The sequence below is a fragment of the Camarhynchus parvulus genome, chromosome 8, assembly GCF_901933205.1.
Source record: "Camarhynchus parvulus chromosome 8, STF_HiC, whole genome shotgun sequence".
Taxonomy (NCBI): Eukaryota; Metazoa; Chordata; class Aves; order Passeriformes; family Thraupidae; genus Camarhynchus; species Camarhynchus parvulus.
Window position 1 is genome coordinate 13,163,249 of NC_044578.1, and position 15,147 is coordinate 13,178,395.

General features: G+C 38.2%; 1 protein-coding gene across 18 annotated transcripts in view; it reads left to right on the forward strand.

The window, feature by feature from the left end:
- Positions 1-15,147, forward strand: part of ADGRL2 (adhesion G protein-coupled receptor L2) — a 383,827-nt gene that overhangs the window by 336,204 nt on the left and 32,476 nt on the right. For 13 of the 18 annotated variants that reach the window (XM_030953164.1, XM_030953165.1, XM_030953163.1 and 10 more), the window contains 5 exons: positions 2,218-3,018; positions 10,898-11,194; positions 11,742-11,845; positions 12,680-12,865; positions 14,502-14,540. In XM_030953164.1, coding sequence (XP_030809024.1) covers positions 2,218-3,018; positions 10,898-11,194; positions 11,742-11,845; positions 12,680-12,865; positions 14,502-14,540 — 1,427 coding nt within the window. The remainder of the gene's footprint in view (positions 1-2,217; positions 3,019-10,897; positions 11,195-11,741; positions 11,846-12,679; positions 12,866-14,501; positions 14,541-15,147) is intronic. The other 5 variants (XM_030953169.1, XM_030953181.1, XM_030953171.1 and 2 more) reach the window with 1 other exon arrangement.

Consider the following 15,147-nt stretch of genomic DNA (forward strand, 5'->3'; position numbering starts at 1 on the left):
AGTTTTGGAATTGTTTCCTGAAGAAACACTAGATCAGATCAGCCAGTATCATTCCCAGAATAATCATATGTAATTTTATTAAATGAAATTGAAAATCCAAAACTTTATATGAAACATACAAAGGCATTTTTCAGGATAATATTGTAATACTGGAAATGTAATAGCTGTGCAAATAGTTTTGATACACTTCCCTGGTTTCAGCAGCTACTGTTACACAGCTTGGTACATCTGTCATTTTCCAGGTCATTTTATGAAACCAAGGGAGCATACTTCAAAGGCCACAGAGTATATGAAATAGGTTTTATTGCAAATAATTATTGAAAAGCTATTTACTAGCTGGGCTTCAGCTATATATCTTTCTGTAACTTCCTTAAAACTTCCTGGGGGAAAAATTGCTACAGTAATATAACTTTATTAATTGGGTTCAGTTTATGTCTTCCATGTATGGTGGCAGGATGGATGTTTGTTTTAAACACATTACTGTCCTTGCATACTAGCTTGCTGTTTTGGGCTTAATCGATGATGCTGGAGAATATCTGAATGAGCTAATTGTTAATTTGTTCTTCTCTTTTCCTCTTGCTTACTGTGCTTTTGCTTCTTTTTCTCTAGATGTTTTTGCTTATTCCTTCTAGTCTGATTTTGCAGTTATAGACTAAGAAGTGGCAAAAGTTCTCAAGATTAACATTCAGGAAAACAGATAAAATACAGCCTAAGGAGACCCAAAGGGTGCAAACTGCTTTCTTTACCAGAAAGAAAAGCAGGGAAATGTCTGGGGCAAAGATGGGGGAGGTTTAATAATCACATATGCAAACCTATATAATTAATATACTGAATTTTGTATTTCTAATTATCAATTAATACAATATGTATATGTGCACTTGCACATATATGATAAATTAATATGTTGCTTAAAAACCAACTTGATTAGCATTATGTTTTTAGAAGAAGAAGAGTATATATAGCATGTATTAGTAAAGTAATCATTATTTATTCAGGTTCACTAAGTGAAACTACATGTCAACATATCTGTATTCCCTCCTTAATCTACTAAAATTATTGATCCATGTTCATTTGCGTAACCGTAGAATCTCTCTCCTGCTAGGTTATCCTGTTGTCTGTTTCTCTTTATCCAATATAGTGCAGTTCTTATTCTCCCTATATTTAGCGTCTGTTACTAATTTAATCTTTTAGACTAATAGTCAATTTATGTTAATCTTCTTTCTTTTTTCCTTGCACTTTTTTATTTTTCTTCCGATGCTTAAAATAGAAGTGGAGCAAAAAGGTAAATAACGTATACAGTCCAAACCCCAGCTCCTTGTTATGTGCCTTATGGATGTTAACCTCTTCCCTTCCCCTCCCCACAACACTCTTATATGATGATAATCAGCAGGATCTCATAAGTACACCTCATAAAGAAGTCGACTGTTTGCAATAAAGTGACTTGGCTGCTTAAAGTAGGTGGCGGGGTATAGTGTCTGAAGTACTTGGGCTGGAGGGAAGACTCCCTTGCTTTTTTCTCTCCCTTTCTCTTTGTCTTTCTTTCCCTCTCTCACCCTTGGGTAAATTCTTGTTAATCAAGTGTCATCTTGCCTGGCTTCCAGAACCCTCTCCATAGCATGCCATGGTTACAGGGTTTCCTGGTCTGTTTCATTCATTGCTTTGATTGTGTTTTGTTTTCTCTGCTCCTAATTGCTTTCTCTATATACCTGATGATTTGTTTTGTTCCTTTATTTTTAATCGAGGCACCTCCTTTTTCAGCCTCACCACTTCTTAAAGTTCTAAACAAGTCGATGCGATTTTTTTTTGGACTGAAATGACCTAGCACACTGCTGCACACCAGTTAAAAGCTCTGGAGCGTTAATGTGTACTCACTAAAAGTCTGAAACGAAAATGCAAGATTAGCTCTACATTTTCAGCTGTCTGTGTATGCCATTGAGCCTTGGTCTGTACTAGTGAAAACAGTTCCCATCCACTTTCCATACTGGTACAGCAAGAACATGGTAACTTTAAGAAAAGTGGATGATAAAGGGTGATAATTGCATTAATTATAACATAAGGTATAATCTAGTGCCAATTAAATTGATTTTTTTTTCTTCCTGACACAGTCATTATGATTTACCTACCTTTTTTTTTTCTTTTTTTTTTATTTTTAATTTTTATTATGAGATAGTCTCAATTTGACATAATTCTTGTCTTACTTCTCTCTGTGACTGTTAGTTTTTGTTTGCCCGGGGACGTTGAAAGCAATTGTGGACTCACCGTATTTATATGAAGCTGAGCAAAAAGCAGGTGCTTGGTGCAAAGATCCTCTCCAGGCTGCAGATAAAATATACTTCATGCCATGGACTCCGTATCGCACGGATACTTTGATAGAATATGCTTCTTTAGAGGACTTCCAGAACGGACGCCAGCAGACGACGTACAAACTCCCAAACCGAGTGGATGGCACTGGATTTGTAGTGTATGACGGAGCTGTCTTTTTCAACAAGGAAAGAACTCGGAACATAGTAAAATTTGACTTGAGGACTAGAATTAAGAGTGGAGAGGCCATAATCAATTATGCTAATTACCATGACACCTCTCCATATCGGTGGGGAGGAAAGACTGATATTGACTTGGCAGTTGATGAAAACGGCTTGTGGGTAATTTATGCTACGGAACAAAACAACGGGATGATAGTAATCAGCCAGCTGAACCCCTACACTCTGCGCTTCGAAGCCACCTGGGAAACCACCTACGACAAGCGGGCAGCATCCAATGCCTTCATGATATGCGGTGTCCTGTACGTGGTGCGGTCAGTGTATCAGGACAATGAGAGTGAGACCGGCAGGAACGCCATTGATTACATCTACAACACCAGGCTGAGCAGGGGCGAGCACGTGGACATTCCTTTTCCCAACCAGTACCAGTACATCGCCGCAGTGGATTACAACCCCAGAGACAACCAGCTCTATGTGTGGAATAACAACTTCATTCTGCGATACTCCTTGGAGTTTGGCCCACCTGATCCTGCCCAAGGTAAGAATTTCTTTTTTTTTCTCATTTTTGATCTCTTGGTGTTTTCATTCAGAGAAATAAGTTAACAATATTTTTGGTCTTAGATTTAGCTCATGACAGTAAGGCGAGGAAGAGTTTTTTGTCTGCACTGTGCTAAGCTGAGCAGCATTAAAGCAGTGCAAGACAAATTTGCAGAACCTGTGAAGAGAAATAGAATTACTTTATTTGGTTTACAGGCTCGTGCTGTTCTTTTTTGCTTTTTCGCTTTTTTCTTTTTCTTTTTTTTTTTTTTTTTTTTAAATGCAAGTGCATAGCTTTTCTGTGGTTGAGAATGAGTTGGGAAATTATTTACTTTATACCATCAGTCACCATCAGTCAGTTTGACTCCAACAGCTAAACTGAGTTGGAAGTTGGAGTTGCTTCATGCTGAGCCCAAAGCCTGTTCCCATCCGCTCGGTGTTACCTGCCTTCTGAATTGATTACAGCACACACGCAGATCTTTTAACTTCTTGGCGCCAGCAGTGGAGAGCAATGTGTGCTGGGAGGTCCCAGAGGAGACATATGGGGTTAATGTGCAATACCAAGCATAAGTATTTCTCTGCAGCCTTATTTTCACAGTTTCTAATGTCGGGTTAGACAAGATTGTCTGACATCTTTTTAGTGGATTTCTCAGTAAGCCCCTTACAATTGCATTCCAGCTTGCTAGAAGTTAGTACTACTTCCTAAAATGAAAGATACTAACTGTCAAAAGGGAAAAGAAAAACGGGGGTCTTTAGGTGTCAGAAATCCCTAAAAATTACATGAACAGGCACAGCCACATATTAATATCTACAGAGGAGAGTAAATACCAGGAGAAATGCTCTGTGGCAGAAGATATATGCAGCAAAAGCTGCTTTAGCAATGAAGGTAATACTTCACTTCTCTCATCTAACTGCTATGCATGTTTAGCAGCTGTTTTTTCTACTTCAAGAAAGTAGTAATAATGGCTTCTCCACATGAAAAGTAGCTGTCCTGCTTCAGCAAAGCTGATTCATGCACAGCAGTGCAAACTGAATTATGCACACAATTATAACAACACACATATAGCTTTTCCAGGTACAAAACTGCATATGAGGCAGCAGAACAGGGTGGTGTAGAACCAATATGTTAGTGATCTCCAAAGCCATGGATGACCTGTCCAGTCTCCTGCAGACCTCCCTGGCAATACCTGGCCAGGCTCAGGCAGGTTACAGGTGTTTGGGGAACTGGCCAGCTTTGCTCTCTGTACATCGAGCAAGTCCATTCCTCAGGGAGGCTTTGGGGCCGCTCTTAGCAGAGAGATAAACCACCTGTGTAATTAAAAAAAAATTAAAGCTTTCATTTTCATACATTCTCATGCATGCCACTTTTCATTCAGTTCATTTGAGACAAAGATGCATTTTAAATTGTCCAAAGCTTTAAGAGTAAGAGGAGAAGATGTAGGTGCAGGCTCTGAGTAGCTTTTGCAGTTCAGGCAGCTGCTGTGAATGTGAAAAAAGCTAATCTTTAAGTCACTGCATGAAAGAAAAAGTGTAAAGGAAAAGCAGGGTCAGAAAAGGCTTTGTGGAATCCTTCGTTCACTTTAGTAAACCTCCAAACGTCTCCAGTAAGACATTTCATAATGTTTTAATTATGAGAGAATCTTCAGGATCTTAAGTTATAGTGTATGTGCTGGCCACATCCCATCTGCTCTCAGAACCAGATTTGGGCATCCACCAGCACCCTTTTCTCTTTCTGGGTTCCTTGCTGGCATGCAAGGCAGGAGCAGAAATTGTTTATTCCAACAAGACCTAGGCAAGAATGGGTCCAGGGCACGCTGCGGGGTGCTTGCCTCTCCTCTGAGCTATTTGCCCATTCACCCATGAAGACAGACAAGGAATATTTGAGTAAGTTATGAGTTTGGGTTTTAAATGCATTAGGACATCAGTAAACATCTTTTGATTCTGGTCTTTTTAAAATATAGAAACCAAATGAAGACACTCATTTTGAGCATGTGATGCATAAATTCACACACAGTATTTTCCTTACATAAAGCCAATACCTAGTATTTTAATTTTGTGTGGGTATGTACATTGCAGATCTAAGAATATGTTTCAGGTCATTTCCTCTTTTGCCTAAGCCAATTGCCTGTAGTTAGAAATACTAAATGAAAGGAAAAATTATCTAACGTAATTGTCCTTGAGATGTACTGCTATAAAAGCAAGGAGAAATTCTTTATGGTATCTACTTCTATATTTATTTCTATTATATTTCCAATTCCTCTTTGTTTCAATATAAATTCTGTATAAATTGCAGCTCAGTCCTTCAACTATTATATAAAGGATTAACATGTGTAATACACATTTGGATTTTTTATCTCATATGGAATTAGATCAGCTTTTAAGCATGCCTGACAAATGGCATTTTTGTGCTTTTTTAATTCTAATTTGGTTTGGGTTTTTTGTGGTCAACTCAGATTTCTTAATCATCTACTCAACAACATAGGAGTTACGATAACATTCTGTAAGTCACCTAACACAAGAACTTTCTTTTAGTGTCGTTTGCAACAGTACTTTAATATCAAGTATTTAATGGTGTCACAAGGTCAGTGTCTCAAAATTGGAAGTCATGGCCCTTTCTTTTCAAATGGTTAACTTGGGACCATTGTGGAAAACTGAGTAATCTGTGTTCCTTCTGTTGCCAAGTGAGAAACAATGATAGATAAGACACACACTGATTTTTAGTTTTTTCCCTATATATCTGTCTTGGCTATTAGTTTTTGTCTACACCACAATGTCCAGCTACCAAGTGCTTCAAAAACACCAGTCTTTCTTCCCACATGAAAGATGAATTTGTCAGACTTGAGTTGCACTTACCCTTCAAATTTGCTCCCAGGGCCAAAACTTGGGCTCATCCATGTCCTGAAACTCCTGGCTTTGTTTTCTGTATTGTCTCCTTCATTTTTAAATCTCCCTGTTGAAACCTCTGAAATACCACTGCAATTAACCTAATGTTGACCTTGCTCTTGCTGCAAACCTACACCATTTTCTCTTCTTGTGACTTTCCCAGTATCCTTATGTTCTTAGTCTTCAGGAGAAACTCTTCAGACTTCTAAAACTGTAGCTGCTGGAGACAGACTACTGCTTTAGTACTCAGACAGTGGCTTCTGCTGCCCTTAGAACTCCTCCCTTAACCCTATTCTTTTTATGTTATTTTCTTCCTGCTTCTCTCAGAAATTATAGTACACAGATGTATCATAGAATGATGGAAGGATCATTAAGTCCAGCCATAAAGCTCACCCTGCTGAGTTCCCCACTGAACCATGTCCCTGAGCCCCACGTCTGCAATCTGATGCTGGGCGAATGCCCCAGCTGCATCTGCAAGGGGTCCTCCTGTTTCTGCAGTGCTTGTGTCTGCCAAGATGGTGCATTTGCAAGGTGCCTGCCAAGACAATGCTACGTGTAAAACATTCAGCCTGCAGCTGTGCGTGTCTGGTGTAGATGTAGAAATGGTTTTCAGAGCTACAGCTGTCAAGTAACGCTCAGATGTTGCAGAAGAGCATGTTTTCTACAATTAAGTGTAAAAAGCATTTAAAAATCAAAACCCTAATTTTAAAATGAAATCAAATATATCAGGCCTTGCAAAAAAACACTGAAAATTTTGAGTCAAATCAGAGTTTTTTAAATCCTTGGTAAATTTAGTGGATATATCCAGTTACATTCTCTCTACAAAGGTACCAGGGGTCCAAATGAATCCTTGGTGAAACAGGAATTTTTAATGGAATTCTAAGTTAAAAGACCAGGAAGAATGAGGGAATTTTCCCTGTAAAAAGTGAATATGAGCATTACATTGTAAGGTTTCCTTGGTAACAAAAAGAAGATAAATCCTTTTGTTCTGTGTTAGTGCATTAGGGAGAGATTTCATCTACACTCATCCCAATTTGTGCTAACTGTTCAAACTGTAGTTGTCTCCCCTTTTGTGCCATGATACCCATCATTAAGTATTATTGGATCACTGCAGGAAGAGATGGATGTTGTGAGTATGGACAGAACAGAAACTCAGAGTAGCATCACCAAGGGCTTGAAGTAATAGGAAACTAGTGCAGCACCAAGAATCTACAAGAAAGTCATGCAGCAAATTAAGTAAATTGGGTCTGTACTAGTATATCAAATCTGATAGACTACAGATGAATTAAAAAGTGGTTGTACAAGTAAAGACAACATAATGGGGACCAGATAGCATCTCTCTTAACCACAGGTATTTTGCTAATTTTTTTGTCACATGTGTTATTATTTTCAAGGTATAAATTTATAAATGACTGTGTAAACATTTCACTTTCAGTTGAATGGGATTTGGCAGGGTCAATAGAGTACTGACTAACATCATAGCTGGAGTCACCTATAGGTAATTAGATGACTCTTAGTACCTTCCCTGCTATTCACTGAAGCACAAAAACAGGTACAGAGCAGTAATATTGTGATTTGCACAGGTTTCTGATCTCTGTTGCCTTACATAGCAGCTCCATGTATGACACCTTTTGAGAATAAAGGTAGGCATATAGATTTTCATGTGTCCGAATAAATTGAAATACCTAACCTATAAAAATATACATGTAACTGAAAAAATCCATGCAGCTGATTTCTCAAATGACCTGGATGCCAGAGGGCAAAAAGAAACCAATTTCAGAAGTGGCACATAATTTGGGCATTACAATTAACGCAATTTTAAATCTAAGGTTGGAGTTGTATTTTGGGTGGGGATATTTTTTATTTGGCTTGGATTAGTTTGGGGTTTTTTTTAACTTTTTTTGTGCCTGCCTAGAATAGAAACCTCTTGGCAAGGAATACTAGATAGCTTGTGTGCCTCCTCTAAATCTGCTCTTCACTGATAGTTGGGGAAAGAAAGTTACTATTCCCCTGCTGTCCTACAGCAATTGTGTTAAGTTTTTTATAGACATCACACTGCTAAACAGGTGTTAAGTTTTACTCCAGTGGTGTCTTCATTTTTAGTAACAGATAGGATACATAACTGTTTAAATCAGATGTTAGGAGCTGCTTGAAACAAATGTAAATTAATTATGCCTCAATTTGAGTCTTTGGATTTATTTCTAATTGCTCTTTTCTCTTATTTTCTTAATTTTAATGACTGTCTTCAGCTGATAATAAGAAGAACCATTCTTAATTAAAAAAGAAGGCAGAAGAGGCTTTGGTTTTCTCCTCAGCATGTCAAGCCTAGTGAAAAAGTCAAAATAGAATCTCACATTGTAAAAGTGGCTTTTTTGGAGTTGGACAAAAACTACATAGCTTCACCCCTGCTGCTTAGAACAAGAGGTTAATGACCTTGACATGGAGTTTGTTCTTCTTCTCTGTGGCAGCCTATTAATCATCACTGCCATATCTTGTATTGGCAAAGTGCTCTGCAAGGCAAGAGCCCACAGATGCCACCGCCCTCAGCTCTCGGAAGGAGACACATCAGGTGGTGGCAGCTGTCATGTGTCTTCGTGCAGCTCAGGAGAGTGGCCGAGCAGATTAAGTTCCCACATGTCATTAAAGACAAAATGACCTGCCTTCTAAAAGCTAAATATGTTCCTTGAAGTGATGTGTTCAGTTGTTTCTTAGTTTTCAACCACCTTCTTTCCCAGACTTCCAGCACTGTCTGAAGGTTCCTGGTGCATTCTTAAATATACTGACTTCTTTTTTAAAATTTGATTGAAGAGAAAAGCTCTTAGAAGTTATCTACAATGTTTTTCATTTTTTTTTTTTTTGCGAGAGGTGTTTTAAAGTCTTTCTCCTACAATGTGAGATTACTTATATATTTCTATGTAGTACTACCATGCTATGCAGGTCATCTTTTAATCATGGGTGATAGGCTTTGAAATTGATTTTAATGGATAGCATGAAAGTTGTACTAACTAAAGTTGTGTAATGACAGCAGAATTATTTTAGCTCAGGGTGCAACACCAAATATGTTCTGAAAATTGTTACCTCACCACTGAACTTCAAAGAGTTTTATGAATTCTGACACTGATATTTTGCTTCTGAGACAAAACTCTCCTAAACATTACAGGGTTTGAGTAGTAATTGCAATAATGCTAATACCCATTTTGATGTTTAAATATGTATTAATTAGCAGAGCGTATTAGGAGATGGATTGTAATAATTGGCTGTCCCCTGCATCATTCCCCATCCCCACGAGCTCCCTGTTCCCAAGGACCTGATTCAGCAGGCCTTGCCTGACACTTGTGCAAGTGATTGCAAATGCTTTTGACAAATGTTAATTGGGAAGCACTAGAAGGCTGGATGCATTGTAATCAAAAGCAAATTAGAGCAGTTTCACAAGATGTCAGGCAAGTACTTGCAGAACAGATCTGAGGGTTTCAATAGTCGCTGGCTACGCCACAAGTTCAGCACAATTACACAGGCTGTGTTCAAGCAGCCAAGAATGAGACTGAAGAGAAGACAGGCTCTGCAGAAGTTTGTGAGCAGGAGAGGGATGATAGGCACATCTTTACCTTTAGTCTTGAAAAAACAGATCATGATGATCAAAACTTCACCCTAAATTCATGTGCAAATAAATAAATACATTAATATTCTAAATCTCTAATATAAGTGAAATATAATTGAAAAAGAGTTTTGAGAAAATTGTAATTTGCCAAATGGCTGAAATTTAATATTATGCAAGACACTAATTTACAAAACAACTGATGAAAAAATGAGACTGCTCTTCATTTTATTTTATTTTATTTATGATTTAATGATTTAAAGAGAAGCTGCATTGTCCAGTAAGTCAAGAGTGCAACTGTCTAGCAGAACAAGAAAAAAAGAGAAAAAAGCCAAAAATATTTTTCATTAGCTTATTTATTCTCAGCACAAGCCTCTGTACTTTTCTGTGCCTGTAAAGCATTTTGAACACTAATGAATATTTGGAAATAATGATAACTGTTGCAGTTGCTTTGCTCACTTGCATTATTTCTTAATATCCACGTGAAGGTGTTGCACAGCCATTCCAGACTCCACTAGCATTAACTTATATTATCTCTCCAAAGCCTGAAAGCCCTGGCATGGCTTGGGCTGTACCTCAGCAGCTCCAGCTGTGAGTTCCTGCCGTGGGTCAGTGGCAGGAGCAGCTGCACATCCCGAACAGGAGGGATTTGGCCTAAGCCTGTCATGGTGTTTGATAGAAGATGAAAACTCAGTCCTTGCCACTGGCTTGTGTGAATTGTGTCTTCCTACCTGCTCTATCAGAAAAGGGTGTTAAGGCCCCAAATGTTCAAAGAGGAGAACGCCATGTACCTGCTGGCAGCTGCCTCTGCTTGGAGCTAATCGGGCATGCAGCTCTCTCAAGCAGCATAACTGCTGGGTAGGAAGATGTTATCATAATTATTGCCCTGGAAGGTGTGTACTGGGTGGCTTGAAGTTTTGGGGTCTGTTTTTCAAAAATGGTCTCGTTAGTTACAGCCCGCTGCCTTTGTTGGTAAAGCTGGACTACATTGTTCACGGCACACTGATTCAAATGATTCTATCTATTGAGTTGTTCCTGCTGCAAATGTGATTAAGTAATCTTTAATTGCTTTGAGCGTGTTTTTTATGTACTGATAATTCCCTAGTATGCCTTTCAGGTTTTAGAAATGTAACTATCAATTTTATTACAGAAGAGATTATTTGGAGAATGTGATGAAACGTCATAACAGTATGAGCTGGGAGTAAAAAAAGAAAAAGAAACAAAAAAAAAATTCAAAGTTATATCTTAAGCATCCAGAATAGCAATAAGAGTAATATTAAGATAAAGGAAAGGAGACGCCAGAGAATCCTTGAAAGCTACATAAATAACTTTTAAATAACTTTTTTTATATATAATTCTGAAGTAATTTATTTTATTATTACTCTGTTTTTTCCCTGTGCAGTGCCTACCACAGCAGTAACAATAACTTCTTCAGCAGAACTTTACAAAACCACAGTGTCAACCACTAGCACTACATCACAGAGAGGTCCCATAAGCACAACATCAGCTGGAGGAACAAAGGAAGGAAGCAGAGGACCCAAACCACCACCACCCATTTCCACAACTAAAATTCCTCCTGTGACAAGTTTTTTCCCTTTGCCAGAGAGATTCTGTGAACCGACTGAGGCCAGGGGGATTAGCTGGCCTCAAACACAAAGAGGAATGATGGTTGAACGCCCTTGCCCCAAAGGAACACGAGGTATTGCCTTTAAAGATATATCTTGATTTCAAGCAAACATTTTAAAAGCAATATGCAGTTCTCTCATGATGAATATTTTTTAATCTCAGGCTGTCTGTCCTACGATTTTTTTGTTACCCAGGGAGTGCAGTATCTACAGGCAATGGTCAAGTTATAATCTGCAATTGTCATTTGAGCATAGCCACAGAATCACCTTGTGTTTGCACTTGCATGAATCCAGGTCAAATTTTAGGGCATTGCTTGAGGACTGTTGTGAAATATGCTTACAGCTGCCTTTCTCATTATGAACTCCCCTCTGGATGAGCTCCAGGAAAAATCAAGGGCTTTTTGTTTGTTTGCAGAAAACGTCTGGTATTTTTCACTGAATTTTTTTTTATTACTCTTTGTAATCTACATTATTTCCTTACGTTTTTGTCAATTATTGTCAAGTACTACCATTAGCAGCATTCAGAATTGAGTGTTGTTTAGGAGCACAGTGTAGCCAATTTCCTGAATGCATGCAGAAAAATGGTTTCCATTTCACTGTAGTTTTCTACATCTGTTGTAGGAACTGCCTCGTATCTCTGCGTGGTCTTAACAGGAATGTGGAACCCCAAAGGCCCTGATCTTAGCAACTGTACCTCACACTGGGTAAATCAGCTGGCTCAGAAGGTTGGTTGAAACCTTTTAATCTGGCGTGCGCTGGTGATTAAGGATTTTAACTCTTGAGCATTAATATTTCAGTTTGTTGAAGTTGTCCTTATTACTCTGTGTTCATTAAAAGTAGGAGTTATGTGTACTCCATTTGCAAAGCACTGGCCAACAGTTAGGTTCTTGTGTGTTTTAGTATGCCCTCGCTAAATTCTTATGTTGAATTTGTGATTACATGTTCTCATCACTATTTAAAACAAAGTAGCTTTGCTTGTTTTCAAAAACCAAAAGCAATATTTGCTTAAGAAATCAAATACTACACAACACACAGCAAAACCTCTGATATACAGCAGGGTTTTTTGTTCAGTAAAAATTACACTGTAATAAATAGATTTTTGTCTGAGTGCATTGATAATGGTATGATTAAACTGCAGAACCACTTTCTGTATTTTCCTTCCCTACTGAGATTTAAAAAGTTTATGAAAACTGGGTAATTTGTTGTCAGTACAAGGCTTCTTGACTTTCAAATGCCTCAAGCACTGGTATGAACAAACAGATTTCTTACTGTCTGATAATGGCAGTAAAATGAAAGTGAGGATGAATAGAAGATCGAGCCCAAAAGTCCCACTCAGATTTCTGGTTTTGAAGGCTGTTAAGAACTGCTTTTGTGTGTCACGGATCTAAGAACCTTTAATCTTCTGAGATAAAGAGAACGTTATTGGTCTCAATTAGTTACAGATTTCAATATATGTGCAAATGGTTATTTCACCACAACAAAGGTACGCAGGGAATTGGAATTAGGAGCCGCAAGCAGAACAAGGGACCCTGCTGAGATAATATAAACTGTCATTTCAGATCAGAAGTGGAGAAAATGCTGCTAGTCTGGCCAATGAACTGGCTAAACACACCAAAGGACCGGTCTTTGCTGGAGATGTTAGTTCATCAGTGAGGCTGATGGAACAGCTCGTGGACATTTTGGATGCTCAGCTTCAGGAGCTACGGCCCAGTGAAAAAGACTCCGCTGGAAGGAGTTATAACAAGGTACACACCTCCTATCACCTCCTCCTGCTGGGATAACAATTGCTCTTGGGTTTAGTATTTTTTTCCTTTCAGAAACATTAATCTATACTTTGTTCCTGCATGTGTATAGTTCTGGAATAAGCATATGGGAGAAAACAGCAGTAAATACACAGCAGAAAGTTGTAATTACCTTCTTTAGGGAATAAGATGTAATTCACAATAGCTGACTGGTCCTAAAATACATAGCTGTGTCCCATATTAAAATCTGGAATGCATTATAACTAGTGTGAGGGAAATGAGTATTAGCTCTCAGAAATTCTGTAACAAATCAGCATGTTTATCCAGTGATCCTTTTAACCCTGAACATATAATAAAATCAGTGGAATTCTGCATAGGTGCAGGGTTTTATTTTAATCCAACTTCCTGCAGAATAATAGCACTTTCTTAGACTTCTAAAGACACCAACATGACTTATAATTGATCTTTATAAAAAGGCCTTACTGCACATAACTGAAACTTGAATTAATGTTTTCTCTGGAAACATGTGCCAAGAAATATTTCAGAGAAAATGTGTCTTTGTGGTTTAAATACAAATTACAGTGTTATTTCTTTTCCTCTTTTTCTCAGAGGAAATGCTATATTTCTCAGCCTCTTCCTTGCATGAGCCTAGTCAGCAAGCCACAAATGAAATATTTTTTCATCCTCCTTTACAGAGAGAGAGATCCATGCATTTCTCTGTTATTTTGGCAATAGTTTTATTTACAGTCCCTAGATGCCCTTAAAATAGTTTTCCCAGAGGCAGATCAAGTGCCCACACACAGATTTTTTTCCTTTGACCTTTTCATACAAACCCCACCATTTGGGCAAAAGATATCTAGACACCTGAGTAAAGGTTGCTGTGCTGCTTTTGGCTGGGGTAGAGTTAATTTTCTTTACAGTGGCTAGTATGGGGCTACGTTTTGGATTTATGCTGAAATAAATCTTTCATATCTTTGATAAAAAGATGTTTTTGTTAATGCTGAGTAGCACTTTCACAGCATTTTCTTCTTTTCCTACTGCCGCACTGTCAAGGAATTTGGGAGTGCATGGGAATTTGGGAGGGAACACAGCTGGGACCTCTGAGCCCAGCTGACCAAGGGAGTATTCCATACATATGATGTGACATCATACTCAGCATATAAAGCTGGTGGCAATTAGGGAGAACTGGGGGACTTCGAAGTTATGGAGATTGTCTTCCCTAGTAACCATTCCATGTGATGGAGCTTGGCTTTTCTGGGAATGGCTGAACACCTGCTTACCCATGGAAAGCAGTGAATTAATTCCCTGGTTTGTTTTATTTTGTTTTACCTATTGAATTGTGTCTATCTCAGCTCCTGGATTTTGTCAGTTTTACCCTTGTGATTCTTTCCCCAGTCCTGCTGGTGAACAAATGAGCAAGTGGCTGTGTGGTCTTTGGTTGCCAGCTGGGCTTAAACCACAGCTGGGAAAAAACATTTCCTGTGTGATGTTCTTTTGTAGTCATCATGGAGAGAAACTAGATTTATGTCCAGGCTGTCATTCAAAATCAGAATTTGAAACACCAGAGTATTTTTTTTTCTCTTTCTGAAGTTTTCCAGAATCTTTCTAACTTCTGATTTTCTTTTTCCTTATTAAAAAGCTCCAAAAACGAGAGAAGACGTGCAGGGCTTACCTTAAGGTATATCTCCTGTGCTGTCACCCTGCTTTCTCCCTGCTTCAGCAACCTGCCACGCTTTATCATCTTGCTGCATGATCCTATGTATTTCAGTCTTTGATAAATGTGTATTGTGCCCCATATCAACTTTACAAATGTTGGCTTTGCACAGGTATAGCACTCAAAAAAAAAAAAAAAGATCAAAGTTCATACCTCTTGTACCTTAACTTGTTTAAAACTAAAAGAGCAGAAGGGATTATTATCTGATTGGAAATAGCATCTCTCTTGTAATAAAATTTTGGACAGGAGTAAAAAGCTTGCAACTCAAAGAAATTAGTTCACCTTGGTAGAATTTTATATCAAAGACTGTTTAGAGTTAATTTGCTTGTAAGAAAAATGTACATTATATAGCTTGCTTTGTGTGTATTCTTATGCCTAGTAAAATCACTCCTTCTTACAGTTTTAAGAATTGTTACAATTCAGTGACTTGAGGATATAATGCAAAGACAAACATTTCTCTAACTTCACTAGTAAAATGTCTGCCACGTGTCCCATTAACCAGGCTATATAGAAGGCGTGTAACACATTGCTACCTGATTTCCAGTTCTTTTCACCAGCTGTAGAATGGTTG